Source organism: Microchirus variegatus (genome assembly GCF_963457635.1).
Source record: "Microchirus variegatus genome assembly, chromosome: 13".
Taxonomy (NCBI): domain Eukaryota; kingdom Metazoa; phylum Chordata; class Actinopteri; order Pleuronectiformes; family Soleidae; genus Microchirus; species Microchirus variegatus.
This window is the reverse complement of record NC_139814.1, coordinates 13,587,956-13,601,820: the sequence shown is the minus strand read 5'-3', so window position 1 is coordinate 13,601,820 and position 13,865 is coordinate 13,587,956. Positions and strand designations below refer to the sequence as shown.

Sequence of the window (13,865 nt, the reverse complement as noted above, 5' to 3'; positions counted from 1 at the left end):
TATATTCACATGCTGATGCTTATTACTAATACTATACTGTTTTAAATAATTGACATGTTGTATGATATATGAGGTTATTAGTTATGTTCAAAAAGGTAATCACAATCGATGGCTATGAATTCTGTGATCTAATAATAATAATATTTAATATTAATTGATCATTTCAATTTCATTGTTATCGTCAAACCATAACCTTCTAAAATATGGAAAGTTCTGGATTAATCGAATAATCAAAAACAGAGCCGGAGTAATTTGTTCCAGGGTATTGCGTCTGTCATGTCATGTCAAAAACCAGAAAAGTAAACTGAGCTTACCGACTCAATTTCCCAGAATGCATTGCTCAAGCGGAAACGCGGAGGGAGGAGGGAGAATCCATGGAAACGGCAGACTGGCGTGCTAGCCTTTAGCACAGCTAGTTAGCCTTTAGCACAGCTAGTTAGCGTGAAACGGTGATAAACATAGCCTTGCGCTGCCGCCATTCCATTTAGTTCATCTCTGCGAAGATGAGTCGGACACCTGATGCAAGAGCGAGGTAACGAGTCCAACACGAACCCGTGTTAACGTTAGTTAAAGCCCGTGGAGCTGTAATTTGTACCCGTTACAAATAAAAAACTAAGATAGCATGAGCAGCGCGAATCGAGTGTGATCTGTACATCCAAAACAGATAAATGCAGGTCAGCTAGCTGGTTGTGCTTTTCTGGCTTTGCTCACAGTGATAACTGTAAACGTGTTATTATCTAATGTGTGTGTCCTTTTCTCTAACTGTCACTTGACATATCTTATATTATTATGATGGCCTGACAATTATGAAATAAGAACGAAAACTTTGTTTTGGTTATCTGTGACCTGTTACACATAAGCCAGATGATTCATACTCTGTTTTCATTTGCCTCAAGAGATCAGGCACAAATAAGAGATATCTAATTACAATATTGTTTTGGCAATATGATCTGCGATATCAGAGGGAATGGTAATGTTTAGTACATAATTATTCTCAGTTTCATTTGAAAAACATATTTAAAGTGATTACTGTGTGATATTTGTGCAGATCTGTGAGAAACCAAGATGTTCTCCTCAGTCTGTAGAATAGCGCGTGTAGATTAGGACAATAATTCATCTAATAAAGTAGTATTTTAACAAATATTGCGCCTCATAAGGTAAAGTTACAGTTACCTCATTATAGGTGCTTTTTCTCACGATGCCTGATAATATTGTATATTACGTTGTATTGTCCCACCCTAATTACTGCTGGGATTCCTTCACCGTCTCCAGGGACAACCAGACAAGAAGGATCCAGGAGAGCGTCACCAATGTAGAAAAACATTTCGGAGAGATGTGTCAGCTTTTTGCTGGCTATGCTCGTAAAACAGCCAGGCTGCGGGACAAGGCTGACCTCCTGGTTCGTGAGATCGGCTTGTATGCAGACACAGAAACGCCAAATCTAAAGAGAGGCATGAAGCAGTATGCTGACCATCTGGCCAAGATTCAAGACTACCGCCAAGCTGAGGTAAAACCACAGTAGCGTTGACTTTATTTGTCAAATAATATGTTTAAAGCCCGTCTAAATGCATGAAGTAAGACGTAAGCTAACATGGATCTGTTTGCTTTGCAGGTGGAAAGACTTGAAGCCAAAGTCATAGAGCCATTAAAAAGTTATGGTGATGTTGTGAAACGTAAAAGGGTAATTATGACATTACATGTTATACGAACACAAAATGAGTCAAATGAGAATGCAAAAGCTTATCCATTCTGATTTAGTTATTCACCAGATACAATCTTTTATGCAGATTTAATCGTACTTGTAGGTTTAATTCTTGCTTCTTAAGAAAATAAGTCTCATGCCACAGTGAAATTAACTGCATCTTGTTAGCTCAACATGCTGGGAGTCCTGTATTGCTTTTGCTTACTCTCATGCACTGACGTTTAGAACATTCAAATATTCAATAAAAAATCCTGTCAAATTTCCGAATAGCTTTCAAATGTCCATCCTTTTAAAGCAGCTTCTGTGAAGTAAACATCTTAAAGAGTAAATGTGTGCAAATACAAAGCAAATAGAACAGCTCCACTTCCTGTGAGCACACAAATAATGACATCTCTCTATCATGCAGTTTTGGAAAAGCATTAGAAGATATGGGATGGCAGCGTGGTTTGGTTCGCCTCACAATTCAGAGTAAATCAAACACTGAAATGGCTTCAAAGGTTATTGGAAACAAGGAACTGAAATCACTAAGCTCTAGCTAGATTTACCTTCAGAGAGACGGTATACATCAATCAGACACACATCCAATCAGTACAAGCTCACATCTCTTAATAAACAACCTGCTCTATGACTTATATTACAAATATTTTGCAGTACTAATTGTTTTTAGGGCTATTTCTATGTTTTAATGTTGGTTATTTTTATCTCATCTATTTATTGTTATGATCCCTGGTTTCATGTTTTACAAAATTATTGACTCTTTTAAGTAAGGGGTGCTGTTTTCAGGAGGAATACAATATCACTGTAAAATGAGGATAAAGTAAGAGTTTGGATCATAAATGTTTCTGTTTTTGTCAGTACTGCTATATGACCACAAGGGTGCAGCATTGATTTAATGATAATATCCTAATGCCTCACATACCAGCATCTGCCCTTCATGGCGTAATTTTTTGGCCAGGATCAAAACAAATATACTCACATGAGGAGATATCAAGTTTCCTATTTTGAATATTAATCACACAGTGCTGCAGTTTTATTGTCATGTTCTCAGAATCAATTGATCCCAGGGTCAAATGTGGTTTCATTACAATCACTCCAGCCAAGATATACACCAAATAATTACAATAAATAGTAATATTAATTATTTAGTAAGGGTATGTGTATGTGAAATACACGCATTGTAATACACTGATGTATAGAGGATGATAAGAATGTGAAAATACAGTATACAGCTTTTAGTTTGTCTGATTAGGTGCAAAAACATATAAAAAGCTCATTTTCCATCAGATGCTAAACGAATCGCTCTGCTTTGAGAATAATTGTGATTAGTCATTTGTCGAGCAGAGAGATCGTGTTTGCCAAAAAAAGAAATTATACCTGACTGGTTAATTTTTAATTTCCCATCAAAGCTGAAACAACACATTTAGTCACTCAATCAATTTGCTTAACATCGCTAACTGTAACGGAGTAAAGAGAACATAAAAAGCGTGCACTCGAGGACTGAGTATTGAGAAAATTGGTATCCCAATCGGTATCAATGCTAAAGTTTGGTGATGGCTGTGGCCGTGTCCTTGTGTGCTTGTGCATCCTTGCAGGACGATCTGAAGACGACGCAAAGTGCCAGAGACAGAGAAGCGAAACAGATGGCTCAGCTTGAGAGGACCAGACAAAGAAACCCCTCAGACAGGCAGATTATTGTATCCTTCTCCTCTTGTGTTCTCATAGATATTTTAGTGCGTGTGATATTGTGACTGGTTTGAACAGGAAAATTAACATTTATTTATTTAAAAGGTTTTGTCTCAGTGATTTTTAAAAGGATTCATCTCCATGGAGTGGATGCAGTAACAGGTTGTACCCGCTCAGCTTTTGTGAGAAGTTAAACTGGTAAAGGACTTGTATGATTTACACTGTATTTTCCATGTTTCCTTGACCAAGCCTCCAGTCTCAGGTGTGTCCCATAATCTCCATATCTCAACACTGCTGATGAATTAGCCCCAAAAGATGACACATAATTATGTCAAAGTTACAGTGAAGTACAACTCCCAACTTACTCGTTATAATTACATAAGGGGAGTGACTGATAACTGACTCACAAACCCACAATCGCACATGCAGATTCTTCAGGAGAAACATGTTCAGTCATCACCGGACCAGTTCTACACACCTTTAGTAAAACAAAGTAGAAACAACATCTTTTTTGGAACTGGTGTTTCCCTATGTGTGTGTAGAGCTTATGTATCATATCAATATCTGAGTGTTGCAGGTCTAAAACTAATGGTACAGCAATATTTTTGGACAATACTGGTTTCAGGTGCTTCCCATTAGTGACACCGCCAAATACATATTAGCTCATGCACCGAGATCTAATTTCCCCCCCTAAATGAAATCAACAAGTGGAAAGGAATGCTGCTGATGCCATTTTGCTTTTGATGCCTGAAGCCTGTTGTAATAGCACCATGTGTTTTGAAGTATGTAGTACTTCCTCTTGTTTTGCCACCAGGCCGAAAGTGAGCTGCAGAGAGCCACAATGGATGCCACACGGACAACCAGGCAGCTGGAGGAGACCATAGATGAGTTTGAGAAACAGAAAATCCGGGACATCAAGGTCTCAAATTACTGCCCTCACTCTTAATGTGTGTCCAAGGCTTTTCAGAACTGAACAATTTGTACTTCTTTTTTTTTGTCACCTTACAGAAAATATTTGGCGAGTTTGTGACAGTGGAGATGTCGTTCCATGCGAAGGCCTTGGAGTTGTACACCATGGCCCATCAGAGCATTCAAAGTGTGGATGAGGAGGAAGACCTAGAGGTAGGTTCTGCTCCAAATGCACCGTGCCCTGTTGTTTTACAGCATGCACGTTTGTGTACAGGAGAAACCGAGGAGGCGCAATTATTGAGAAAAAGGATGTGTATTTAAATGTGTCCGTGTACTCAGGGAAAAGAGCCGACGAGAACACAATGCAGGTTCTATACTCCATTGACCTCTAGGTTATATTTAACAAGTTATCAGCTATTACTCATCAACCTATTGCTCATATGTACTTAATAGACCACACCCTTTCGAGTGATGTCGGAACGTTGAATTAACCTGCAGTGGTGACTGTGCGTCATGTCAGCTACTTTCTTGTGTTTACAGCTTTGTTTGAGAGGTTTGACAAACTATTTTAGGAGCTGTCATGTAAAAACAAAGCCTCAGTAATATTTAGTAAGTGAAGCTGCTCTTTGCCTAGTTTCCCTCCACCCGTCACCATCTCATCTGTGTGTTTTGCACTGAATCATCTCCCTTCCATTCGCATTGAAGCGAAACTCCTCACCCGGCCGAGGCTGTTTTTCAGTGAGTCACAGAACAAAGCATGGGAGATTGAATCATCTGAAAATGACAGGCATGAAGATAATCCTGATCAAGAGCCTGTGCGGATTTTACTGTGGCAAAGTGATAACCACTGGTGTGGATTAAACAGACGCTTCTTGTGCAAACAGAGTCATAGCATGAGCTGTTTTGTTTATACTACCGTTCAAAAGTTTGGGGTCACTTTCCTTATTTTTGAAGGAAAAACACTTTTTTTTTTGCTCAATGAATCTAACATTAAATTAATAAGAAATACTCACTCAAACAACTATTCTAGCTGCAAACGTCTGTTTTTTAATGGAATATGTACATAGGTGTATAGAGGCCCATTTCCAGTGTTCTAATGGTACATTGTGTTTGCTAATCGCATTAGAAGGCTATTGGATGATTAGAAAACCCTTGTGCAATGATGTTAGCACATCTGAAAACAGTTTTACTGGTTTGAAGAAAGGGCAAAAATTCTTATTTTGAATAAAAATCATTATTTCTAAGTCTCAATGTCTTGACTATATTTTCTATTCATTTTGCAACTCTTTTGATGAATAAACGTGTGACTTTAAATGGAAAACTTTTGAACGGTAGTGTACATGCCACAAAAACTCAGTGACAGCCAATTAATTGCTTGAATATTTCCTTTTTTGTGTTTTTGTTTTCCTCCTGAAACAGTACTTTGTTAAAAAGAGTCGAAAAACGGCCTGATATCTGGGATGAATGACGAGCAAAAACAATAATTTTGCAGTTACAAATATTGTTATGATGACACAACATCCACTCTTATTTTGCAGCATTTGATTTCTAAGCCTTGACATCGCTTTTGTATCACAATGTTTCAGTTTTTATGACACGTTTTATTTAAAAAAAGAATCATTGCCCACATTATGATGACCCATTATGCGTGTAGGCATTGCTTCTATTCCTCTGTATTTCTGCAAAAGTCTAGCACCTCCCACTGTCTTTGGCAGGTGTTCAGGAGTTCGCTGCATCCCCCTGACTACCAGTCACGCTTAGACATAGTACGAGCTAATTCTAAAACCTCCCTCGATCGGACCGGCTCCTTTCTGAGTACTTCAGGGACTTTACAGGTAAGAAGCAGACAAGTGCCAAGACACCAAAAACACCCGACAGAAAAACTAGAATTTCCCCCAGAAGATCACGAGTCTGTAATGGGACTGACTGTGACAGTTCTGAGTTTCAGTGTTATGATGAAATAATAAAAAATAAAAAATAAAACTGAACTCGGTAGATTTCCTCATACCACAAGTGACTAGTGCTCGATAACAGCGAGGGCTTATCAGTTCTGCCAGGGTTCATGTGTGGCATCATCCCAGCCATCTTTCAGTTACAATTTCCTCATGTCATAGCGTGCCAGTAACATAACGCATGACATCAGACCCATCACACATTTCCTCATACGTTCACATTATCACCCCAAGCATATTTAAACGACTGCTGCAGTCCCACGTGAATTTAATACACTGCTTTTGTGACATGTGTGGACAGCTAGTCTTCAGCTTCTCTTCTTGATGGTTGATATTTTTTTGTGGCTGTTTTCTTATTTTGTATCTTCTATCGAGAAAATGTCCCAAAGTTAGCGTACAGAGGCAGACTGCTGTTTACACCTGTCATCAGAAGGTGCCTCAAAAGCAGCGTGGGTCACATTGCGACCATTCTTTCCATGATTAGGTTTGATATTATCTCTGACAGTCACTGCTAAACAAAAACACACTTGATGTCAGGGTCACGGGGAAGAAAAGGGGATTGAAAATCCTGAGGCTAACTGGACAAAAATGGCCCTTCAATATTAGGCATATTTATGGCCATATAATATTATATTAAGTGAACTAGAGGAATTGTATTTGTGTGTCTTCACTAAATGTGATTAATGACTGCCTGCCGTGTGTTTTAGTCGTACAGTGACCGTTTGTGTGTTGTCACAGCAACAAAGAGCTTACAGTCAGCAGACGAGAGGTGAAGAGGAGGACAACAACGAAGAGGAGTCCGAGGAGGAGGAGGAGGATGAGGAGGAGGACACCGATGATGAAGATTAAACTCTCCCCCTTTTTCCTTCCATCTGTATGTCACAAATGAGATGTCAAAAGAGTGTAAATGGTCTGTATTTATATCGTGCTTTTCTAGTCTTCAGTGCATCTACAGTGACAGATTGGACCCCATACTTCCTTGTTGGAGGACGACCTGCTCTTACAGTATACTTAACGTATTGTCCCTTTTTTTTTTATTTCTGTTTTTGTAAAAGAAAAGCAACGTCATTGCCAAAATCCCCTCTGTCACAGGTGATCTGAGCAGTATTTAAGTGGTGCTTTACTGTCGTGCTGTGCTTCGTAAAAGAGCTTGTTCTTCTTTACTAATATTAGTGCGTGTTATTCTGTATATTTTTATGTTGCACACAATGCCAAGATGTGCGATATTATGGTGTCACGTCTTTATAAATAAAAGTGAGTTTGTTATTTTCCGCGATGTCGCAATGAGTCGCAGTTCTGTAATAATAAGTACATGGTGTACCCTCGGTCACTTTGCATAAATAGGCCTGCAGAGAGCTTGATTGTTATTTTAGAAACGGTTTCGTAGTGTGAATCAGTCTAAGTGATGGTAGTTACATGGCGACAGCAAACTGAAAGTGACTCATCCTTTCCACAGACGTGCAAACGTCAAGGCCATTTTGCATAATGTTGACTGTGTGTGTGTGTGCGTGTATCAGTATACGTGTACTGGTGCCTGAAGAAACGCTCCCTGTATATTCACATCGCACATTATAAGACCCAATTGTGTGCATGCGTGTTGCAGAATGTGTTGTCTGTCACTGTGGAGGCTGCTGCTGCTGCTGCCGCCACAGGCAGCTGATGGCTCCTATCTCAGTCTTGCATGAGTCACTCGACACGTTTATCATTCCTCCACTGTGCCCATGTTTTCATGAATACTTTCCTGCCTCTGGACATGACAGACACACACACACACACACACAGGCACACATTGTATATATTACAGGTCAACACCATTATCAGACTGCAGTTATATGCGCATTTACATGTGTATAAATGATGGAGCCATTGTGTAACCAACAAGTTGATTTTGATAATATAGCAGATATGAGAGCTGCCGCTCTTATAGCAACCAAGATAAAAGCTGCTTAGGTGATTTTACCCGACTGCATGTAAAGGTTGAAGTGTACGCAAACACAAACCAACACACACACACTCGCATACCAGTTTGATTTAAGTGCACCGTGCGTCTGAGTGGCCTGTGCTCCAGTGAGTCATCGCCGCCTATAAAGTGTATGTTTGTGCGATTCGTGAGTCACGGAGCTTTTCCAATTGCAGATAAACCTAAAGGCTCCACTCCACGATCATAGAGCAGACGAACGGGCCACGGTCGTGAAAAGGAAAAGGGTCCAAAAGAAGCAAAAACAATAGAACAACAACAACAAAAAAGGCCAGCCATTTTGTCAGCCAATAGTCAAAGAGATAAAGGAAGACGAGAGGAGGTTATGACTCATTGACTGTTAAAAAGGCAAAGAATGAAAAACAAACAGGGATATCCATGCAAGGAACCAGATGTCAAGAGAATGAGGAGAATGGGGGAAGAGGGACAGTCAAATTCAACTTCCCCCCCCCAGCTTCACGCATGTGCTTTTATAATCCAGTACCTTTCCCTGGAGCAGAACGGCTGTGTGTGCCACATCTACATAAAAAACAGAACTTTTCTTTGAATGGTGAAGCCACTTTCACAGGATTGGTCACTTTCTGTAGGCCACCACCAGAGGGTGATGTTTAAATTTGTTCTTACCTGTACTGCATAATTTGGGAAAAATGTTGTTCCTTGTGTAGCAGAGATTGTGTTTGTTACCTTTTTAGGATATTTTTCTGGTGTAAACACTGACCTTGTCAGGACCAGTAAGTCCTCATGGAGACCAAAACCTGGTCCTAATGAAGAATAACCTTATTTCTGAGGAACTGGTTAAGTTTAGGGGCCAGATTTGAAGGAATTTTAGGGATAATGCTTTGTTTAGACTGTCCAGATGAATGGAAGTTAATGTGTGTTGCATTGCCTCTTATCATCGAGCAGAGTGAATCACAAAAGCTGACTTTTGAACTGTGAGACAAAAACACCTGCACAGTCATCTATTCTCTGCTTTTAATACCTGACTTTATGGCTGAATTGTTTTTTTTTGTTTGTTTGGTCGCCACCTTCCTGACAACGCAGTTTTCCTAAACAATATTTTACGACAAAAAGTGACTGGGCCACGTTTGGTGTGCAAAAGTGGTTCACTCCCTGTTTTGATCAATACTTGGCTTTTACTGTTCCGAGTGCCCGGAATAGCCAGAGTTCTGGATTCTGGATCAGTGTAAGCACCGTGAAACAGGTGAGGATTTAACATTCCACCTGAGAGTCTGACACAGACTCAGAGCTTTGTCTTGACTTGACGTTTAACATACACACCTGTTCATATTTTACTCCTAAAGCTCACAAAAATGTTTTGAAAAAAAAGAAGAGTGCACAGGGGAGTGATTCATAGGTCAAGTCTAATGGAATCAGTTTCTATGGTGCATGAACGTAATGGTTGGCTCTCCTATTGATCTGGCACACAAAGCGGTAAGGATTCCCTCCCCTCCCCCTCTGACTCATCTGCAGTCATTCCCAATGACGAGTGTGCCTCTGCGTTTGAATGAAGGAGAAGAGAGGCATGAAAGGGAGTGCGGTTATTAATATCATTCGTGTGCCAGTGCAACTCCTCACTCTTGTGCTCGAACACATGTGGTGGAGGTACAGTATATACATATGTGGATGTGCATGTGTGCAGTTGTTTGGAATATTAAACACAGTGCCGTGCTGGCGGCTGTTATAAAATCGAGAGGCAGCATAGCCGGAGTGTGACTCACACACTGACTCACTAACAACACTGCCATTGCATGTGTATGTTTCTGTCTGTCTGTGTGTGTGCTTCACACTCCGATTCCTCTGCTAGACCCGCTGCGTGCGTGTTTCTGGTGTTCCGAGAACTCTGAACCCTGCCACGTTCGCTGGATTTCACACCAGCAAACACAGTTTACATGTGTGAGCGAATGCGCATAGCGTGCCTCGCGTTTGTGCCCTAGAATGGCATGTGTGTTGCAAGAGGTCCACATGTTGCACTCGACAGCTCCCAGTTAATTAAATTTAACAGTGCAATGTTTTGATTTTCACAATTATCCAGAAAAGAAAAAAAATGACAATAGAAACTTCTTTATGGAGGAATAGTAAACTGGAAAAATAGAAACAAGTATATATTACTGCTCTGGGGTAGGAAAATAAAATAAGTAGAAAGCAAAAGTAGACCTCGGATATTTGCAACCTTTTTAAAAAGGTGTTCTCAGCTGCAAGTTACAATACATCGTTTAAGTTTAGGTAATAAGAAATGTGTGTTTTTAATAAGTGGAGAGTGAACTTGACTTGTAGGGTTGTTGGTTCAAGTCCCCCGAGCAAGGTACCCAACCCCCATTGCTCCCCGGGCACCTGGTGGCTGCTAAGTGGCAGCCCACTGCACCTAATTCCCAGAGGGTTCCTAGTAAAGGATGAGTTAAATGCAGAGAATTCATTCCTTAGGGAAATTCTTGAAGTATAAGAAAAATAAATAAATACATTGTTTGCAAATGATATCATATTTCAATAAATATATAGCCTATACGTTTGCAATGTTTCATTCAACCAGAGATGCCGTCAAATCTTAGAAATGCTAACAGGACACTTCTCCTAAGTACATAAGTATTATTTTAGTCAATAATGATTATATATAAATAACCTAATGTGAATTTACACATTTATTAAAATCTTCAGAATCACGTATACATACATTTTCACATCCTAATTTGTGTTTAAATGCCGTTTGCATGAGTATCTGCAGAATATACTGCATATGTGCTTCCAGTCACGTGTTTCCCATTAGTGAAAGAGGAGACCTCGAGCTGCCAACATGTGTACAGTAAACTGCTCGTGCTCCCATTTCTGATTCATGCACCAGCATGAAATGCAGCGTATACGTGTTGTCAAGGGCAGTGCTGTATCTGTGCAGGATCACAGGTATACAGAGCGAAATGAGGAGATGCCTCTGCTTTTAACAAGCGTGCAATAATGTACTGTATGTTTCAACACCGTTTCAGCGCCGTGCTTTGCCACAATATTTCATCCAACGGCGATGAAACGGATAGCGACTTCTTATTTATTTTCCAGTGCCTCATTGTGGCTTCGCTTGGATATCCCCACTCTGCATCAATCACTGTTCGCAAAGACAAAAAAAAAAGGAAGTGAGAAACCAGGTGTGTGAGAGTGTGTTCTTTACAGACTAATTCTGATGCTTCCTCATGCACACAAAAGGCCAAATACACAAAAGGTTGTTCATTCACTTTGTTTGTATTACAGCGATTAAAAGGTTAAGGTTTAAGGTCACATTCCAATTAAAGAGCATTACATACGTATTGAAGCATGTTTACTGAATTTTTCTCAGACTTGTGCAAATGTGCGTGTGTGTGTGTGTGTGTGTCATGTGTTCAACCTGATATCCAGGTTTGGCTTCATACTCTGCCTGCCACTCTATCCCACCCCATGGCTGTTGTTAATGATTTCGAAATCATCTGCTTTTAAAAGAGTGGGAAGGAGAGAGGCAAAGTGTGTATGTGCGTGTGTGTGTGTCTGCGTGCGAGTTGCATCTATGTATTGCGCAAGATGCTTATCAGACAGAACAGATAATATGTGATCAGTGAAAAAGGCTTTGGCTCAGGCCGGTATGGGAACTCACTGTCACTGCAGCCTCAGTGTGCGGCTCTGTGTGTCTTGGTGTGTCAGAGTCGGTTCACTGATACGAGTGTTGATGATTGTTTTTCCCTCTCCCTCAACTCTCATCACACAGAGGCCTGGAATCACTGGGTCACTGTAAGCATTGCATATTGACCAATTTCAGTCTTCTGTTTACAGTTAGCCAATCACTTCCTAGTATAACACTCTGCTATCAGCCATAACCTGCAGTCCATCAGCCTCGTCACTGCTACAGTCCATTACAACTTCAACCTTTCTTTCTTATTTCTCAACTTTGGTCACAGGTAAATATGATGATTGACTCATATGTTGGAGGATAAACCGGTAGAACATGAGTGAGTAACCTATACGTTACCAGTATTGCAGTAGAGAGTAAAACTTTGTCACATGCTTTGTCCAAAGGCTCCTTAAATGTGCATTTATTTAAAGGGACACTGTGTAGTATTTATGGGTTTATATGACCCAAAATCCACTTTTGTAGACATATTATGTGCTCCTGCATTATCTAGTCGCTGTATAATATTCTTTGTTTCATTTTCGTAGTGTTTCAAAAAGTCATGTAAAATAACGTGGTCGCGGGCCGCTACTGCATTGCCACGACGCCATGTTTCTACCGGAGCCTGTAAGGACAAACGCGAGAGAACAAATCAAGCGTCTCTTTACTTGTAGCGGAAGTCCCGCCTCCACTCTCTCCGCTTCGTCTGCTACGGCCGTGGTAGCTCGCCCTCTCCCTCGCCTCACGAACCTCATCTGCTGACACGGAGAAAGACGACGAGGACGACATTTGACCGGCTGAGGATACCGTAGCCCTCAGGGAAGGGAGGGGGTGAGCAGAGCAGCAGGTCTTTGTTGTAAATGTCAGCCTCTCCTCTAGATGGCACTATAAACTACTTACTTCACCTTTAAAGGTCCCATATTATGCAAAATCAACTTTTTAATCATTTTAATACTTTATAATATTTGGGACTCGATCAGTCGGCAAAGTGTGAAAAAAGATGACTCAGTCATGTTTTTGTGGTCCTCCTCAGTCCAGGAGATAAAAAACAAAAACAAGATGTTGACTTCCGCACGCAATGCGACATCACACTGTGCAAATTCCTGGAATTGTTGTCCCGCGGAGCTCTGTTTTGTCCCTAAAAAAAACGAGAGAATGCTGGCGAGAGCAATAGTATCCGGAAGAACGGAAGTCCGTGAAGTGTTCTATTCTTGGCTCCACAGTGCAGCACAGAGTTCTACACAAACTTCCAGCCTCAGATGATTTATCTGTCCAGTGGATACATGTTATATATGATGGCAATGTGCTGGCTAGAGTCGGCAAATTATGGCTGTTCCAAATGCTAACTGCTGTTAGCTGCAGGAGCCTCAGTGACACTGACATAGTGTCATTTGCATTTAAAGAGACAGACACTCAAAACTGAGCTTTCTGAACAGGGCTGTTTTGGCAGGGTGATTGAACTGCTGTGGTGCTTCATCCTGAAGGTATTTTGACCAAAGCATGTCATAGACATGTTTATTAGGACACCAGGGAACTAGGTTCACTTTGAGAAATAGGGTATAATATGAGTCCTTTCACAGATAGTGCTGCAGCCTCACTCAGTAACAGATTCTAATGTAAGTCAGGAGCAGAAATTGTCAAGAAGAATGACAGGCAGACAGGCAGAGCACATGGTGACTCTTCATTTAAATGTCTCAGTCCAAAAAAGACACACATTACAACATGAAAGATTTTTTTTCTTCACAAACAAAAGCCGTCTCCATGTCTCAGGTATGTTATGATTTACAAGAATTCGCAGAGTGACGAAATGTGCACTCTGGTCATGAGAAGTGGAGAAAAAAATTATCCGTCATCTCGTCTTGCACAACAAAGACAGCATTCTCCTTCCACTTTTTTGAAAAATCAGAACAGAGTGTGTCCCCTCAACAACCCCCCCTCACCCTCCTCTTCTCTCGCCGTCCTCTCCTCCAGCTGAAAAATAAAGTGAAACCAAAGACAGAATGTGACATGAGAAGCTGT

At 40.6% G+C, this 13,865-nt stretch overlaps 2 protein-coding genes across 2 annotated transcripts in view; both read left to right on the top strand.

The window, feature by feature from the left end:
* The window catches only part of tinagl1 (tubulointerstitial nephritis antigen-like 1), a 516,891-nt gene that overhangs the window by 400,750 nt on the left and 102,276 nt on the right, over positions 1-13,865 (top strand). The window lies entirely within an intron of this gene.
* Positions 454-7,373, top strand: cibar1 (CBY1 interacting BAR domain containing 1). The gene is made up of 8 exons (XM_083900229.1): positions 454-532; positions 1,273-1,507; positions 1,613-1,681; positions 3,295-3,396; positions 4,194-4,304; positions 4,394-4,507; positions 6,010-6,129; positions 6,985-7,373. The coding sequence occupies exons 1-8, from the start codon at positions 504-506 to the stop codon at positions 7,093-7,095; spliced, it is 891 nt and encodes a 296-aa protein (XP_083756355.1). The 5' UTR covers positions 454-503; the 3' UTR covers positions 7,096-7,373.

Bases quoted from the DNA above. Each gene is read 5' to 3' on its own strand.
- cibar1 (XM_083900229.1), top strand. From the start codon at position 504: ATGAGTCGGACACCTGATGCAAGAGCGAG. The intron at 1,508-1,612 runs GTAAAACCACAG...TTTGCTTTGCAG, and splicing joins AAGACTACCGCCAAGCTGAG to GTGGAAAGACTTGAAGCCAA. The intron at 4,508-6,009 runs GTAGGTTCTGCT...TGTCTTTGGCAG, and splicing joins ATGAGGAGGAAGACCTAGAG to GTGTTCAGGAGTTCGCTGCA.